Source organism: Phyllopteryx taeniolatus, chromosome 1 (assembly GCF_024500385.1).
Source record: "Phyllopteryx taeniolatus isolate TA_2022b chromosome 1, UOR_Ptae_1.2, whole genome shotgun sequence".
NCBI classification, from domain to species: domain Eukaryota; kingdom Metazoa; phylum Chordata; class Actinopteri; order Syngnathiformes; family Syngnathidae; genus Phyllopteryx; species Phyllopteryx taeniolatus.
This window is the reverse complement of record NC_084502.1, coordinates 32,079,239-32,094,985: the sequence shown is the minus strand read 5'-3', so window position 1 is coordinate 32,094,985 and position 15,747 is coordinate 32,079,239. Positions and strand designations below refer to the sequence as shown.

Genomic DNA, 15,747 nt, shown 5'->3' with positions numbered 1-15,747 from the left:
TTGAATTTAATCCAAACTCACTAAGGCTACCTTTTTGTCGATCCATCCATCTTCTAGTGGTGAGGAAAGAGGGCAGCGGTGCAAAAGGAAGCTCCATTTCATCGCCAAAATGTTATGTCCACTAATGCATGGAAAACAACTGGATGCTCACAAGAAAATTATTCATCATAGAACTCAAGTTGTACGATCTAACCTGCATCAACATCACGACACTTGACGCAGTACGACATACGGTCGTACGATGCTACAATCGTGAAAATATTTTGCCAAAAATGAGACCTGTATTATGGTCACATGCAAAATGCGCAAGTCTATAGACTATCCTCAAATACAATAAAATCACAAGTGAATAGAAATAGTGAAACAGAGAAATGCTTAATTTTTTTCTCGCGTCTTACAACATGGTAACACAATGCCAAAGAAGTTAGAACACGTTTCAACCTCAAAGTAAATTTTCCAACAAGTTCGATTTTCTTAAATTTGCCATTTGAATGTTTAATTTTCAAACAGTTTTTGTCACCGAGGAAACGCACACAATTTGGAGATGGAAGCTTTTTATTGGACAGCAACATTATGTAGAATTAAATGAATGTGCTTAAGCTAGCATGTTTGTGCAGCACATTCGCCTTCTGAGAGGAACTACACAACCCCCACCCCCTTGCTCTCCACTACTCCACCACCACCGACCCCTCCGCCGCCCCCTTGCCTGACTACCCCTCCTCACAAGAGCGGCTGTTGTCACCTAAACTCCACAGCCTCTGTATTTAGGCTCTTCATAAAGTTTAGTCGAGCAGCGCCCGTCCCCTCACTGAGCCAGCATTTAGCCGACATCGTTTAGCTTGCGTCAACCTGCTGCAGTTGTTCCGACGATGATCCACATTACAAAGCATCCAACAAACATTTCGCTCGCCTTCTCACATGCATATGGCCACGGCCGGCATCAGAGGGGTTAATAGCAGTCACTCAGCATGCGGGAGCCGTGGCGGGCGGGCAGGCAGTGCAGTGCAGAGGATGACCTCTGACCCTGCTGGAAAGGAATGTGGAAGCTCTTTCATCCAGGACAGAAACCAAAGACACCCAGGCGGAAAGTGGCGGTTCAATGCTGCTTTCAGCCTTCCTGATTAGGGGAAGTGAGCGGCACTTCCAGCAACCGTACGTACGCGGGCGGCGAAGACATTTTGGAAGCAAAGTTCCCGGTCCGGCTTTTGTGATGAGCGCAGTGAGGCTTGTGCAATTAGACGATGGGAATGCTTGCAATTGTGTTATTTGTGCTGAAGCTCTTAAACCATCTGTGCTTAGATGCTATTATTACTGCCATGCCAACACAATGCCAACACAAATGTATGTAAATAATGAAGTAAACTCAAACCAAGTTTATTTGACATTTATTTTCATTTCTGGATGAAAATCACAGCTCCAAGATTTTTTTGAAATTATTATTATTATTTTTTTTTTTATACACTTCTATGCTTCTTACTTTTTGCACTACATTGTTATTTCTGGTTGTTTGTTGTCTAGCAGTATTACACAGAAATTTACAAACCGATTTTTACTAAACATTATTGAGAGATGGCGTATTACATTAGAAGAATCTACTAAATTTTAGTGAAGATCTGGGTGAAGGATACTTTTGCACCTCATTGTCAAGGTTTGTCCTCCTTTACCTGTGGACAATACATTGAACTTAATGACAGTACTGTTGGACGGTATCTATGAAAAGTGTATTATGTGATGATAATCCAATTCCGGGTTGTTGTGTTGTGGGGTATTTGTAACAAACAAACAAGTGGTGGCCTGTAATTGAATATGGGATCGGTATATGTGTATGGTCTTCACCTTGAATCTCTAAGAGGAAAAACCATTCATTGCAGATTTAGGACTTCAATGCTGTCACATTTATACAAATAAATAAGACATTGTTGCAGCATAATATTATCATTCCAGAACGTTGCTAGGGTTGGAAACTAGAACGTTGCTTCAAGTCGGGGTTCCAACTTGGTAGAGTTGAGCATCTGAACGTGTGTGTGTGTGTGTGTGCGCATGTGTTTGTATGATGCTGCACGAGCCCAACTATGTGTGCTGCATGTCGCTGTTGTGCGGGCGGTGCAACACGGCATGATTCAGGGCAGGAATGTGCGACGTGGGTAGGCTGCAACAATGGAGCCGGGCTCCCTGAGGGTGGTCAATGGGATGGGTGTCACCCCCCTGCATCGCCCCTGCTGGGTGATGATCACCGCACAATGCTACAGCTGTCAGGTCCTCTTAACCACCACTGTAAACACATACACACACTCACAGGAGAGCACACACGTGACATATGTGACATAACATTTGCAACACACAAAATTACATTTTAATATCTCACAGTAGTTATCCTGTGTGTGTTCGTGTGTGCGTGTGTGTTACATGTTGTGTGTACAGTGGTGCCTTTAGATACAAGTTTAATTCATGCCGTGACCACGTTCATAACTCAAAGCACTCGTATCTGAAATGATCTTTCCCCATTGAAATGAATGGACATGGCATTAATCTGTTCCAGCCTCCAAAAAGAAAATCAACAAAAAATGGAATGTATTTTTTAATAGGAAAAAAAACACTTTATAATATTTTTATGTATAAAAAATTAAACACTTTGTGCCACATTTCTTTAATTCAATGGACATAGTGCTGCTCCTTCAGGTGTGCACACAGAGACAAACTTGAAGAAGAGTTTTACAAGTGACTCAGTAAGCTGCAGTAATTTCATCCATCCATTTTCTGAGCCGCTTCTCCTCACTAGGGTTGCCAGCCAATCGCAGGGCACATACAAACAAACAACCATTCGCACTCACAGTCACACCTACGGGCAATTTAGAGTCTCCAATTCATGCATGTTTTTGGGATGTGGGAGGAAACAGGAGTGCCCGGAGAAAGCCCACGCAGGCACCGGGAGAACATGCAAACTCCACACAGGCGGGGCCGGGATTGAACCCCGGTCCTCAGAACTGTGAGGCTGACGCTCTAACCAGTCAGACACCGTACCGCAAGCTGCAGTAATATTAAGCATTTTTGCTTATCTGTCATCATGCGGTGCTTCAATGGGGTTGATAGTATTTCGGTTTCAGTTAGCTGTTGTTGTCTTATAATTTTGTACAGGAATGAAGAATTTCAAATTGAATTCACCTTTTTATCCCCAAATCACACTGGGCTTCTCTGAAAAGTCCGAAATTGAAACAAGCATAACATTCAACCATGAAAACATCTTTTTACTGTAACAAAACAAAACAAACAAAAATTTGACATCTCAATCAAGAAAAAATTATGTCCTACACATGTTTTTGCTTTTTCAATTAATGGATACCCACTGTATATAAATAGTATTCCACACCATATACTGTACATGTGTGCGTGTGTGTGTTGTGGGTACAGGTATGCACTTTGCACTTTGCACCAAAGCAGTCACAGTCACACTGCATCCATATATATATCAGTGTTTGTGCGTGTGTGTGTGTTGTGTTGTGTACACCAACATGTGGTGCTCACAGAGATATAAGGACGCATTTATGTACACATTAACATCCGACGCATCTGTGAAAACACTTGCAGCAAATTCCACCCTGTTAGCTGTCATTCAACTTGGTGACCTCTTACACAGAAAGTGTGTGTGTGTGTGTGTGTGTGTGTGTGTGAGTGCCTGTGTGCGTTCTGCACCACATGGGTATACACACCTCCAAGTACATGCTCTGGAGTCACGTGACCCTGCCGTTGTTGTGTCCGCTCAACCTTGGACTTCGCTGCCGTGTTAGTTGGTGGCAGAGGTCACAGAGGTCACCTGGGGTGCATAAAGGAATGTGTAATCTGAGGGGTTGACGGTTGGTGGGGTTAAAGGTGGACTGCTAAACTGTGGGGCGAGTTGTGTTTTTATTTGACCTCAAAGTGTGCAAGTGTCCATTTTGTGTTGAATTTGGGGTTGACGTTGTCTACCCGAATGCCAGGAGTGTTTTTTTAAGTGTTCCAGCATCCTCATCCACTTTCATGACAAGTACATACATGTACATACACACACACACATGCACGATCACACTTCAGAACAGGAGGATGTTATGTTTGGTCCTAATGTAGTGTCATGGCCATGACAAGACTTTCGGTAACCTCGTCACACTTGTCATGTAGCGCCCTCTAGTGAGTGGAAGTAGCTCATCCGTAAAGGACTTGCTGCAGACACTCATGACAACGACCCGTAGTTGCTAGAGAGATGCTAGACTGCATCCTGACTAAGGGTGCATAGGGGTGTAAAACCTACTGTAAATTTCCCAAGGGTAGTATACCAAGGGAAGTTAAACTGGTACATTTTGGAACTGTCACACTCAAGCATTAATATAACATTTTGTTTAGTCATAAGCAGACATCCGTCCAAATTAATACAACTAAACAGCATGCCAATTCAACAGATTCGTTTTTAAGTAGAACTTTATCAAGTTTTTATTATTATATTGAAAAATCCATTATTTAAATGAAGAATTATAACATGAATGTTGAGGTAAATATTACGCATCCTTCTCAAACCAATCCATTTTAAAATGAACAAAAATGCCACTTCCATCCAAAATACCAAAGATGTCCCATTCATGTTAAAAGAAAAGAGCTCCTCTCCTAAAAAGTCTAGATTCTAGAAATTATCTGCACATGTGATGGAGTAATGCTATGTGCAGAGTTGGGTAGTAATATGCTAAATTTACTCCGTTACATTTACTCAAGTAACATTTTGGAAAAAAATTGTACTTGTGAGAGTATTTTTAATGAAGTATACCTAGACTTTCATTTTTGACTTCTGCATCAGGCGCCGTTGCTACACTCAAATGTTACCACTGATATTTGATTCAAGTTCACAAATCAAAGGACACAAGGTCCTCTATTAGGCTTCGCGGGCCAATCAAAGTGAGTCGTGACAGCCGTGCGCGACTACATTACAGACTACAAAAAACAACAGCTTTAACATGCCTGGCCTGTCTCCCATTGAAAATGTGTGGCGCATTATGAAGCGTAACGGAGACCCCAGACTGTTGAACAGCTGAAGCTGTACATCAAGCAAGAATGGCAAAGAATTCCACCTACAAAGCTTCAACAATTAGTGTCCTCAGTTCCCAAACGTTTATTGAATGTTGTTAAAAGAAAAGGTGATGTAACACAGTGGTAAACATGACCCTGTCCCAGCTTTTTTGGAACGTGTTGCAGCCATAAAATTCTAAGTTAATGATTATTTGCTAAAAACAATCAAGTTTATCTGTTTGAACATTAAATATCTTGTCTTTGTAGTGTATTCAATTAAATATAGGTTGAACATGATTTGAAAATCATTGCATTCTGTTTTTATTTGTTTTACACAATGTCCCAACTTCATTGGAACTGGGGTTGTAGAAACAATATATTTGGAGCTGAATTTTTTTTAATTTGTTATTTTGCAAATGTTTTATTTCATAAAGATTTCATATGCTATGTTTTAGATTAAGTGATATTGATTGAGGGATGCACTGGAAAGCAGAGGAATGAAGATTAGCCAAAGTAAGACAGAATATATGTGCATGAATGAGTGAGGGTTGATGGGGGAAGAGTGAGGCTACAGGGAGAAGAGATAGCAAGGGTGGAGGACTTAAAATACTTGGGGTCAACCGTCCAGAGCAATGGTGAGTGTGGTCCGGAAGTGAAGAAACGGGTGCAAGCAGGTTGGAACGGGTGGAGGAAGGTGTCAGGTGTGTTATGTGACAGAAGAGTCTCTGCTAGGATGAAGGGCAAAGTTTATAAAACAGTGGTGAGGCCAGCCATGATGCACGGATTAGAGACAGTGGCACTGAAGAGACAACAGGAAGCAGAGCTGGAGGTTTCGGAAATGAAGATGTTGAGGTTCGCTCTCGGAGTGACCAGGTTGGATAAAATTAGAAATGAGCTCATCAGAGGGACAGCCAAGGTTCAATGTTTTGGAGACAAAGTTAGAGAGAGCAGACTTCGATGGTTTGGACACGTCCAGAGGAGAGATAGTGAGTATATTGGTAGAAGGATGATGATGATGGAGCTGCCAGGCAAGAGAGCTAGAGGAAGACCAAAGAGAAGGCTGATGAATGTAGTGACGGAAGACATGAGGGCAGTTGGTGTTCGAGAGGAGGATGCAGGAGATAGGCTCTCATGGAAAAGGATGACGCGCTGTGGCGACAAGCCCAAAGGAAAAGAGAGTTCAGCAATATCTGAATTTGCACATTCATATTTTATTTAGTTATTTTTATTATCTTTATTCAACATTCATGCTCTAGTTAAAATAAAATCAGAAGTTACTCACTAGTTACTCAGTACTTGAGTAGTTTTTTCACTAAGTACTTTCTTACTCTTACTCAAGTCATTATTTGGTGGACTACTTTTTACTTTTACTTGAGTCATGTTATTCTAAAGAAACAGTACACTTACTTGCGTACAATATTTGGCTACGCTACCCACCTACCCTACGTATTTGGCTACTCTACCCACCTGCATTTGATTGAGAAAAAGCATAGATATGCAAACAGTACTTGCATGGTTGCTTCTGTCAGAATTATGCGAAAATATATTTTCCCCAAAATTATGTTTAGGTTCCCTATAAAAGCCTACCTTCAATTTGGTAAATTTCTGGTTAATTCCCATTAATTTCCATGGTAGTTTTGCTAATGCAGACTACTGTTGAGGTTCCCTTGAGCAAGGCACTGACCCATAGACCAGCACAGAACCATCATGAGAACTGTTCCAAATATGATTGCCTCATTTAGCAACATTCAAATACACAATGGGCTAGTTGACGATTACCAAATCTGAGGCCGTTGCCCTATGGATTCTGCACCGACCGACCGGGCCAGGTCCTGAGGCCAAACCACTTTCTTGAGACATCTCCCTGTGGCGCTTCATCTCTTTAAATGGACTCTTATGTCGTCTTAATTAACATTGCACACCACCATACGATGTGATAACTGTTGCGCACTCGACATCCATTGCAGCCTGGTCATCCTGAAAGGGGCTCCCCCCCATCTGCAGTCCCTTCTCAAGGTTTCTTTCTTTCCTCCCAAATTCTCACTCGCTGTTCATGCCACAGCTGCCCTAAAATATGTCAACATTAGTTTCCATATAGATAATAAAAGTCAAGTAGAGTAGGTCTTTAAGCCCAAATGATATTTTAACTACTAAAATATTACTATTGTACACAAATGTTCATATAAAAAAGAAATAATTGCGAAGCACAGAACTATTTTTTGATGTAGTTGTCAAATTACAGTTATTTACTTACATTCTTGAGCAGAAAAAAACATTTTAGTGTCGGAATGTTATGCCTGATAAATTTGTCTTCTCAGAATATTAATATAAATTAATTATGTTAATTATATATATATAAATATAATTCGGGTGTAAAAAAGGTAAATAGATATGAAGTTCCTTTCCATTCCTTTTGCAAATGGTAAAATGTCAAGAGCACACTGAAATCAAGAGTCCACATTAAAGCACTTCATGATAAAGGATGGTAAAATATGAAAATGTTTTTAAAAAACTGTGTGATCAAATTTGATTTCTTAAAAAATGTGCATTAGAATAATTTTTTAATATTTACCTGCTGCTGATTTTCATGCAGAGAGCACGGGTTCAATTCCTGGTGGCCCAATACCCAGCCACGGACAGTACCAAGCCCGGATAAAAATGGGTGGGTTGCTTTGGGAAGGGCATCTGGCGTAAACACTGTACCAAACAAATTGTGGCGCCCCCCCTGATTTTGACATTTGCTTAGCAACTTATTAAAGTATTTCTTGCATGTATAGTATATTCTTAGCTGTTGTTCTTGTGTATGCTACAAACTAAAATAAACATCGCCTTTGCTGATCGCACTCCATTTTTCCTCAACTTCCTCAATCAATTAGTCAACAATCAAGTTTACACAGTCCATGTAATTCATAATAATTGAGTAATCAATTAATATACCTTTCTACACTGAGTGCATTCTTCAAATTACCTGCTTTTCGTTTTTTTGGGAAGAAAATTGGTTACTATCTAATTTCTCGCAACGGGACGAATAAAGCTGTCTGTCTGTCTGTCTGTCTGTCTGTCCGTCCGTACGTACGTACGTACTCGACTTTGTGATAGTGAACTTTGTGTTTGTTTCCCTCCCAGCAGAAGAGTCAAGATGCAGAAGAGTATTTGGCACTCGCTGCCAAGCTTGGCTGTTGGAACTGGGTGAGGAGGAGATGTAAAAGGAGGAAAAGCGTAACACATCAATGGAATAAAAACAGACACCAGGAATAGTAAGTATGACACTTTCTATCGGACCAAATACTGTATGTTCAGTAACAGTTAGAGGGACAATGGTGCAGGCTTGCACAAAAGTTTGATGTGAAAATCTACAGTTACAGTGTCTTATTTTGTGACCTAATAGTACCCAGAAATATCCCAGTTCCAAGATGCTGAAAGGAACAGCGCCACCTTTTGACTATTAAATGGATAAACATGGATGCACACAACATTTTACTATCGATTATACTAATAGGAAGCTAATCGCTGTTAAAAGCGGCATTCCCACATAACATACTGTCACATCATGTTTAATACTGGCCAGAGAATATTTGTACAATATGGGGTAGGTCTCCACACTTTATTTCATCTTAGATGTTTTATGTGACTTGCTAGGTGCTGCTGTTTATTAGTAATGGAATACAAATGGGATTAGCAGTTAACTCTTTAGAGCCTACAGTATATTTGAACAATAGCATCTATAAACTGAGATAATTACATCTACTACCTCGTTATTTTCTGCTGGACAATAGGAACGTCTCGAGTGGTACCTCGACTTACAAGTGCCCCAAGTTTTTGAGAGTCACAAGATGTTGGTTGGTCGAGTTTTTGCTTTTATGCTGCGTGACAAAATTTGAGGTACAAGTAATCTTTATGTGAAGTTAAAATAAATAAATAAATAAAATGTAAAAAATAAGTGGGTTTCGGTAATGCCCTTGCATGTGGGCAAGGCCAGCCACAGCCGCCGATTCACTTTCAGCCGTTTATTGAGCAGGACAAACACTCAAACAAATGAATAAAAAATGAGAAAACTCCAGCAGACTCTCCCTCTTGAAGTCACTCACTAGGCTACACTCCTTCAAGGAACATCCAACACACAAATACTACATTATGTACAGTAATTACACTTATGAAAAACCAGTTTATTTTTTTACAGTCTCTTCTACAGGTATGATTTTTTTAAGATTTTTTTTTTTTTTTTTTTATACAATACCATTCTATGATATGCTATTCTTTAATAAAAAACATTTTAATTTAGAAAATTGATCTTTCAGGTGTATGGAACTAATTAATAGCATTTCAATAAAATTTAATACCGCAAATTAGTTTGATATACAGTGGAACCTCGATAATGCACCCATATTACTGTACAGTACAAATTATAATTTTTTTTTTCATGGTCTAAAATGCCCAGTACAGTACAATGTTATTGTAAATAAATATTTAAGAAAAGCTTGAAAATGTATGAACGTTTCACATTTTATCCAAACTTACCATGCCGGTGTGCTTGGCCATGGTGACGTTGTTTACGTACAGTACTCATCATAGGCGAGTCGCTTTCATGAGCCGCGACGAATTCTTGTGCTTCCTAGTTACAAATCCATTGTCAAAGGCGAAGGGCTTGACAAAAAAAAAAAAAAAAAACTGTCAGTCTACCAAAAATAGCATGTTCCAGACTCCAAAGACTTGTGTTTTGTATTCCTCAGAGCCATGCCACTCTCTCACGGTTTATGCACAAAAGGCAATAGATATAACCATCATCACATGGCTGCCACGTCAGTGACCCACATTCAACATGACTGCCACGTAGGCACGGGCGGCGCGCCTTTTGGAATTGGATTTAGTCATATTGTACATCTGTGCCCCGGGCATACGTCAGTCCCATTCGCTGCCTGCATTGCGCCACAACGCCAGTAAATAGAAACTACTTTTGGACACATTGTTCATTCCCGACGGTCTATTTGATCCAATATCCATTATATACTCCTAAATCAATGTACCACTGCAATTGGGTAGAGGTGTTTAGTAGGGGGCACTGTTTGCGGAAACATGGTAATTCATGAGTACGTTATATCTTCAATTTGGTCTTGCACCCTTTTGAATGTTTAATTTATTACACAAGTTGTACCGTAATTTCACATGTATAATGTGCACCCGTGTATAATACGCACCCCCCAAATTGAGCTCAAAATTCTGGAAAACCCTTCTACCTATTTATAATGCATTTTTACAATGCATTATTTTGCTTCTACCCATATGAACAAACTGTTCATATTATTATCTCTATTTTGTTAGTTTTTTTTCCAAAGAATTATTATTATTAATATTTTTTTTATTTAATTGCTCTTATTTTGAAATTCACAGCGCTACTTTTATTTAGTAAATTCGAAAACACACAGTTGTGCTCATATGTTTGATTACCCAGGCAGAATTTGTGATATGGGGACAGTTCTTTAAAGAAAACATGAACGGCCAGGCGAAACACATTTACTTCTATGTTAATGGGATTCAAATTAAATGGTCAAGCATTTCAGAAAGGCATTATCATTAAACAAAACATAACCATCAATAAATTAATGATGGTTGTTGTTCAGTCATCAGTCATATTTATAAAAAAAACAAAAAACAATATTTCACAAATTCTGCCAGGGTATGTAAACTTATGAGCACAACTGTAAATATATGCAGTCATACGTACCCCTGTCATATTGGAATGAAAGTGTAGGCGACACCTTTTTTATAACCACTAGGGTGTGGTGGCATATTAGAATGAAAATGTACACCTTTCTCGTAACCTCTAGGTAGCGGTGGCATTTTGAACTGGAATTGTACAGCTTTTTCATAACCACTAGATGGCGGCATACATTTATAAAATCTGAAAGCTTTTTTTCATTTGCCCCGATACCCATGTATAATGCGCACTATTGATTTTTGACAATTTTTTGGGAGGAAGATGCACATTATACACGAGAAATTACGGTAATCCCCAAAAGAAAATTTATTTTGCACTCTGTAGCTACTATGTTGAAGGCATTACCGTTGACAGAGAACCACATGAAGGGATGCAAGGAGGGTAGTCAGAGGGATGGGGAGCCCCTGAGCTGAGTGTAGGGTGGTTCAGTGCCTTGCTCAAGCGCAGCTCAACAATCATCAGGATGCAGACTAGCATCTGTCCATGTGTCCTCCCGCAGATTGTTGTTTCACCGACATCACTCAAGCTTCTACTGAGCCACCACTCTGCCATCAGCCCGCCTGCCGGCCCTCCAACTTCTGACATTGAGCTTGCGAGGCACGGCAGCCCCAAGTAGATTTTCATGGCAGCGGCACTCTAGTGCTGCCATGGCAGCTGCTGCCGCCGATGCCTCACACCGTATTACCGCACTGACGCCGGAGGAAGAGGGACGACGGACCGCCGTCAAGTTGTTTGGGAGCGCCGGCCCGCTGCCACGCGCAGAGCCAGAGAGGGGGAAAGAGAGGGAAGAAGAGGAAGAAGAGGTGGGAAGAGGGAACGAGTGTTTAGTGTGCGGGGCTCTCTTCGCCTCTCAGGAGAAGCTCCGGCTCCACGCCTTGAGTCACACGGGAGAGAAACCCTTCCACTGCTCACAGCCACACTGCCCCAAGGCCTTCAGCTCCAAATACAAACTCTTCAGGTACTCAGCCTTTATCATATGCTTGATAGGTCAAAGTCACAATATACATACAAAATAGCAGAGGTGGGGAAATTGACTCACATGACTTGACCCGAGTCAGACTTGAGTTGCCAATTTCACTTGTGACTTGCGTGGCTAAAATTGATGGAAGACTCAACTTGACTTTGACTTGGTATTCATGAGACTCGACTGGACTTGAACTACAGTACATGACTTGACAAGTCGTAATGTTTACATTTGAAAATCTGAATTTTCAATATAGTGTGCTTTTTATTTTTGAAAAAAAAAAGTAAACATTTTTTGTGTCACGCTCCAAAGACACATTAGGATTCAAGGATTAAGTTTTTGACGAAATCGGGAAAAAGAGAATGACAACATGCAAGATTTGTAACTCAAACATAAGAGACACTATGGCGTCTACCGTCATCTGTCACCATGTAACCGATACATGCAGGTAAGCTACTAGCTAGGTTAGCTTCATAGTTTAGCACACCAATAGCTGGTCAGTCATCAACTAAACTTCATCTAATGCATTTATTTGAGAAGACAACAATGTGATAGACAATAAGGAGACTGTACACTAGTTTTCACTATTAGAACACTGTGATTGCGAATGTGTTGGCATAGACGTGTAGTACATACAGCAGACGCTTCCTTGAGTGGGCTGACTCTTTTCCGTGCTACTTTTCCGCGCGTCTGCCATATTGATGTGGTATATTCCACCTGTAAACTAATGCAAGCAAATGACTGAACTTCATAAAGCGATAACCTACAAAGTGCTCAAAGTTAATGCCGCTCATTCACCCAGTTAACACACACACTTTATATATTTGGAAAGCAAGTTGGCACCACAAGCTTTACATGTGATCTATGATGACATATTACATATGATCACATATGCTGTAAATACTCGTACAAATGTTGGGGGGGGGGGGGATTTACATATGTATACTTCTAAATAATGTAAGTATATATAAATTGAAGTTGTTCAATTCATTTGTATAGGTGTAAATGTATTTTTTTGTGTGAGGATCAGTAAAAAAAAAAAAGAATTAGCACTCCAATAATTGTTGTGACTGTTGTGAAGATTGTGTGACTTGGCTTATGACTTGATAAAGCCAAGTAATGACTTGACTTGCTTAAAATTGCATTTTTTTACTTACTTATTTTTTCCCCCCACCATAACTTGGGACTTGCTTGAAACATGACGGTTAAGACTTGAGACTTGGAACTTTCACGTACGTGACTTTTGACTTCACATAACCTTTATCTGACATATGTGACCTCTGCAAAATACTACCACCACTGTATATACTATCATACCTAATGTTGTGGCAGAGTATAGACAGCTATAAATTGTGACCATAGACACACATACAGGTACTGGTATTAGCTTTCTGTGTTGCTGTGCTTAAACACTGGACGCTGCAGTATTATACTCGGCAGATCTCCACTTTGCTGCGGTCTCTTCACTAACACTAAGAAGTATATACAGGAGACACTTGTTCTCCTCCATTGTTTGTTCATGTGTCTTGTTTCCACTGCTGCATTCAATGCAGCTGCAGTCAAAATCATATACTTTTTCATTGATTGTGTTGAAAGATTGCAAATCAATAAAAACAAAATGTCCTCTACCCTAATGTAATAGATGCAATCTCTCCTGACTTGCTCATCCCATGTGGTCCTCTGCAGGCATATGGCCACACACTCTCCACAGAAGACCCACCAGTGCTCGTTCTGTGAGAAAATGTTCCACCGTAAGGACCACCTGAAGAACCACCTGCAGACCCATGACCCCAACAAGGAGGCTTTCAAGTGCGAGGAGTGCGGCAAGCACTACAACACCAAGCTGGGGTACAAGCGACACGTGGCCATGCACTCAGCCACAGCGGGGGACCTCACCTGTAAAGTCTGCATGCAGAGGTACGAAAGCACGCCCGTCCTCCTGGAGCACCTCAAGAGCCACTCTGGGAAATCTTCAGGCGGGGCCAAGGAGAAGAAACACCCGTGCGACCACTGCGATCGCCGTTTCTACACGCGGAAGGACGTGCGGCGACACATGGTGGTGCACACCGGCCGAAAGGACTTCCTGTGCCAGTACTGTGCCCAGCGCTTCGGCAGGAAGGACCACCTGACGCGTCACGTGAAGAAGAGCCACTCGCAGGAGCTGTTGAAGATCAAGACCGAGCCGCCGGATATGCTGGGCCTCCTCACCTCAGGGTCGCCTCCTTGCTCTGTGAAGGAGGAGCTCAGCCCCATGATGTGCAGCGTGGCTCCTAATAAGGACTCCATGATGGGCAAGCCCTTCCCAAGCGTGCCCCCATTTCCCATGGGCGTGTACGACCCCCACCACCTGCAGGTCATGTCAAACTCAGGGGTGAGCCACCCTCACCCGCCCCTGATGTCCACGCCTCTATCTGTGGGCATGGGTTGCCACATGGAGTCCACTGGATCCCTGCACCCACACTCCCATCACCACCACCACCATCACCACCACCACCATCACCACCATTCCCCGCCGGTGCCCCCGCCCCACCACCAGCCCTTGGTCCCCCAGCAGCAGCACCATTCCCAGCAAGCCCCCAAGTACCAGCTGGGATCTACCTCATACCTGCTGGACAAACCCTTGAAGGTGGAGATGGAGAGCTTCCTCATGGATCTGCAGAGTGGCTTGCCAGGCCCACTCCCCTCCGGGGAGCCTCACGCTGCTGTTTCACCCCCCAAGGATGGACTGGAGCCTCCTGCTGGCCTGGCAGAAGAACTTTGCGGTCATCCTCTGCTGTCCAAGAGCCCCGCGGTGATCACCGAGTCTCTGTCTGCTGCTAACATGGACTTCTCCCACTTGCTGGGTTTCCTCCCGCTCAACCTGCCTCCCTACAGCGCCCCCATGAGCACAGGAGGACTGGTGATGGGCTACACCTCGTCTGCGACCTCCTCCTCTTCCTCCTCTTCCTTATCTCTGCACGCTGCAGAGCCTCACGCCGCAGCAGCCGCCGCAGCAGCCACCATGGCACCTCTTACCTCTTTGCAACCACAACCTCAGGAGCATCAGAGCTCCAGCGGGGGTCTTGGACTTGGGCCCCTGCACCCTCTTCCACCAGTATTCAGCTCCAGCCTTAGTACCACCACACTGCCTCGCTTCCACCAGGCCTTTCAATGAGAGTTTTGGGCTAGATTAAAACATAAATAGAATTTGAATTTAAACAAAAAGAAAGAGAGAACACTTAGATGCCTTAAATGAAAGCACACAAAAGTTTTTATTAATCCTCAAAAGGAAATTAAACATCACTTTGTGGAAAAAAGGGGTGAAAAAGAAAAGGAAGCAGCTTTTATTTTAATTTTTTTCCCTTTTTCCTATAGTTTTAATTATGTATTAACCCTTATTTTTTTCTTCCATTGCCATTTACGTCCCCTTATATTTGCATCCCCCTATTTAGTAGTGTAGCAGGCAGAATCAGTAGGCCAAAAGGCATGGTACTGCTTACTTCCTAAAGCAATAATAGAACAAATATATCAAAGTTTAGTGACCATCTTTATTGTTGTGACCCAGAAAAAAATATAGTTTGAAGTGGATATTTTAGTTTTACTTAATTTTCCTTTTCCCCAAACCATGGTAGAACTTCTCATCTTGAGAAAAAAAATAGCTCTAGAGTCCACAATTTACCTCAAATGTCACAAATGTGACCCTTCTGGGGGGGGGGGGGGGGGGGGGGGAATGCTGTTTTCCCATATAAGAAATTTGACGGATGGCCCTTTTGTTGCTTGGCGGCTATTGTAGTCAAGTTTGAATGGAAATCAGAAAAAAAAAGCATGTGGCGTTTTAATGGGGAAAAAGGAGGAAATAAATGTGAAAAGTGTTGGTTTAAAAATGATGCTGTTTTTTGAAAACTTTTCCTCAAGAGAAGCACTTTTTATTTTTTTTTGTTTTAGCAGAAGGCACTTCATGTTTAGGAATCTGCTTTGTTTCCTCCCTCATGATTATACTATTGAGGTTGCAACACCCAGAATCCACTCGGGTTACTTGACACAGGCTATCCTTCCTCCC

The 15,747-nt window shown here is 41.8% G+C and overlaps 1 protein-coding gene across 6 annotated transcripts in view; it reads left to right on the top strand.

The window, feature by feature from the left end:
* plagl2 (pleiomorphic adenoma gene-like 2) overlaps positions 1–15,393 on the top strand; it is a 67,574-nt gene extending 52,181 nt beyond the window's left edge. For 3 of the 6 annotated variants that reach the window (XM_061789453.1, XM_061789469.1, XM_061789460.1), the window contains exons 2-4: positions 8,155–8,285; positions 11,244–11,702; positions 13,395–15,393. In XM_061789453.1, the coding sequence (XP_061645437.1) occupies positions 11,392–11,702; positions 13,395–14,862 (1,779 nt within the window). In that variant the 5' untranslated portion in view covers positions 8,155–8,285; positions 11,244–11,391 and the 3' untranslated portion in view covers positions 14,863–15,393. The remainder of the gene's footprint in view (positions 1–8,154; positions 8,286–11,243; positions 11,703–13,394) is intronic. The other 3 variants (XM_061789444.1, XM_061789479.1, XM_061789489.1) reach the window with 2 other exon arrangements.
* Positions 15,394–15,747: the final 354 nt, after the last annotated feature.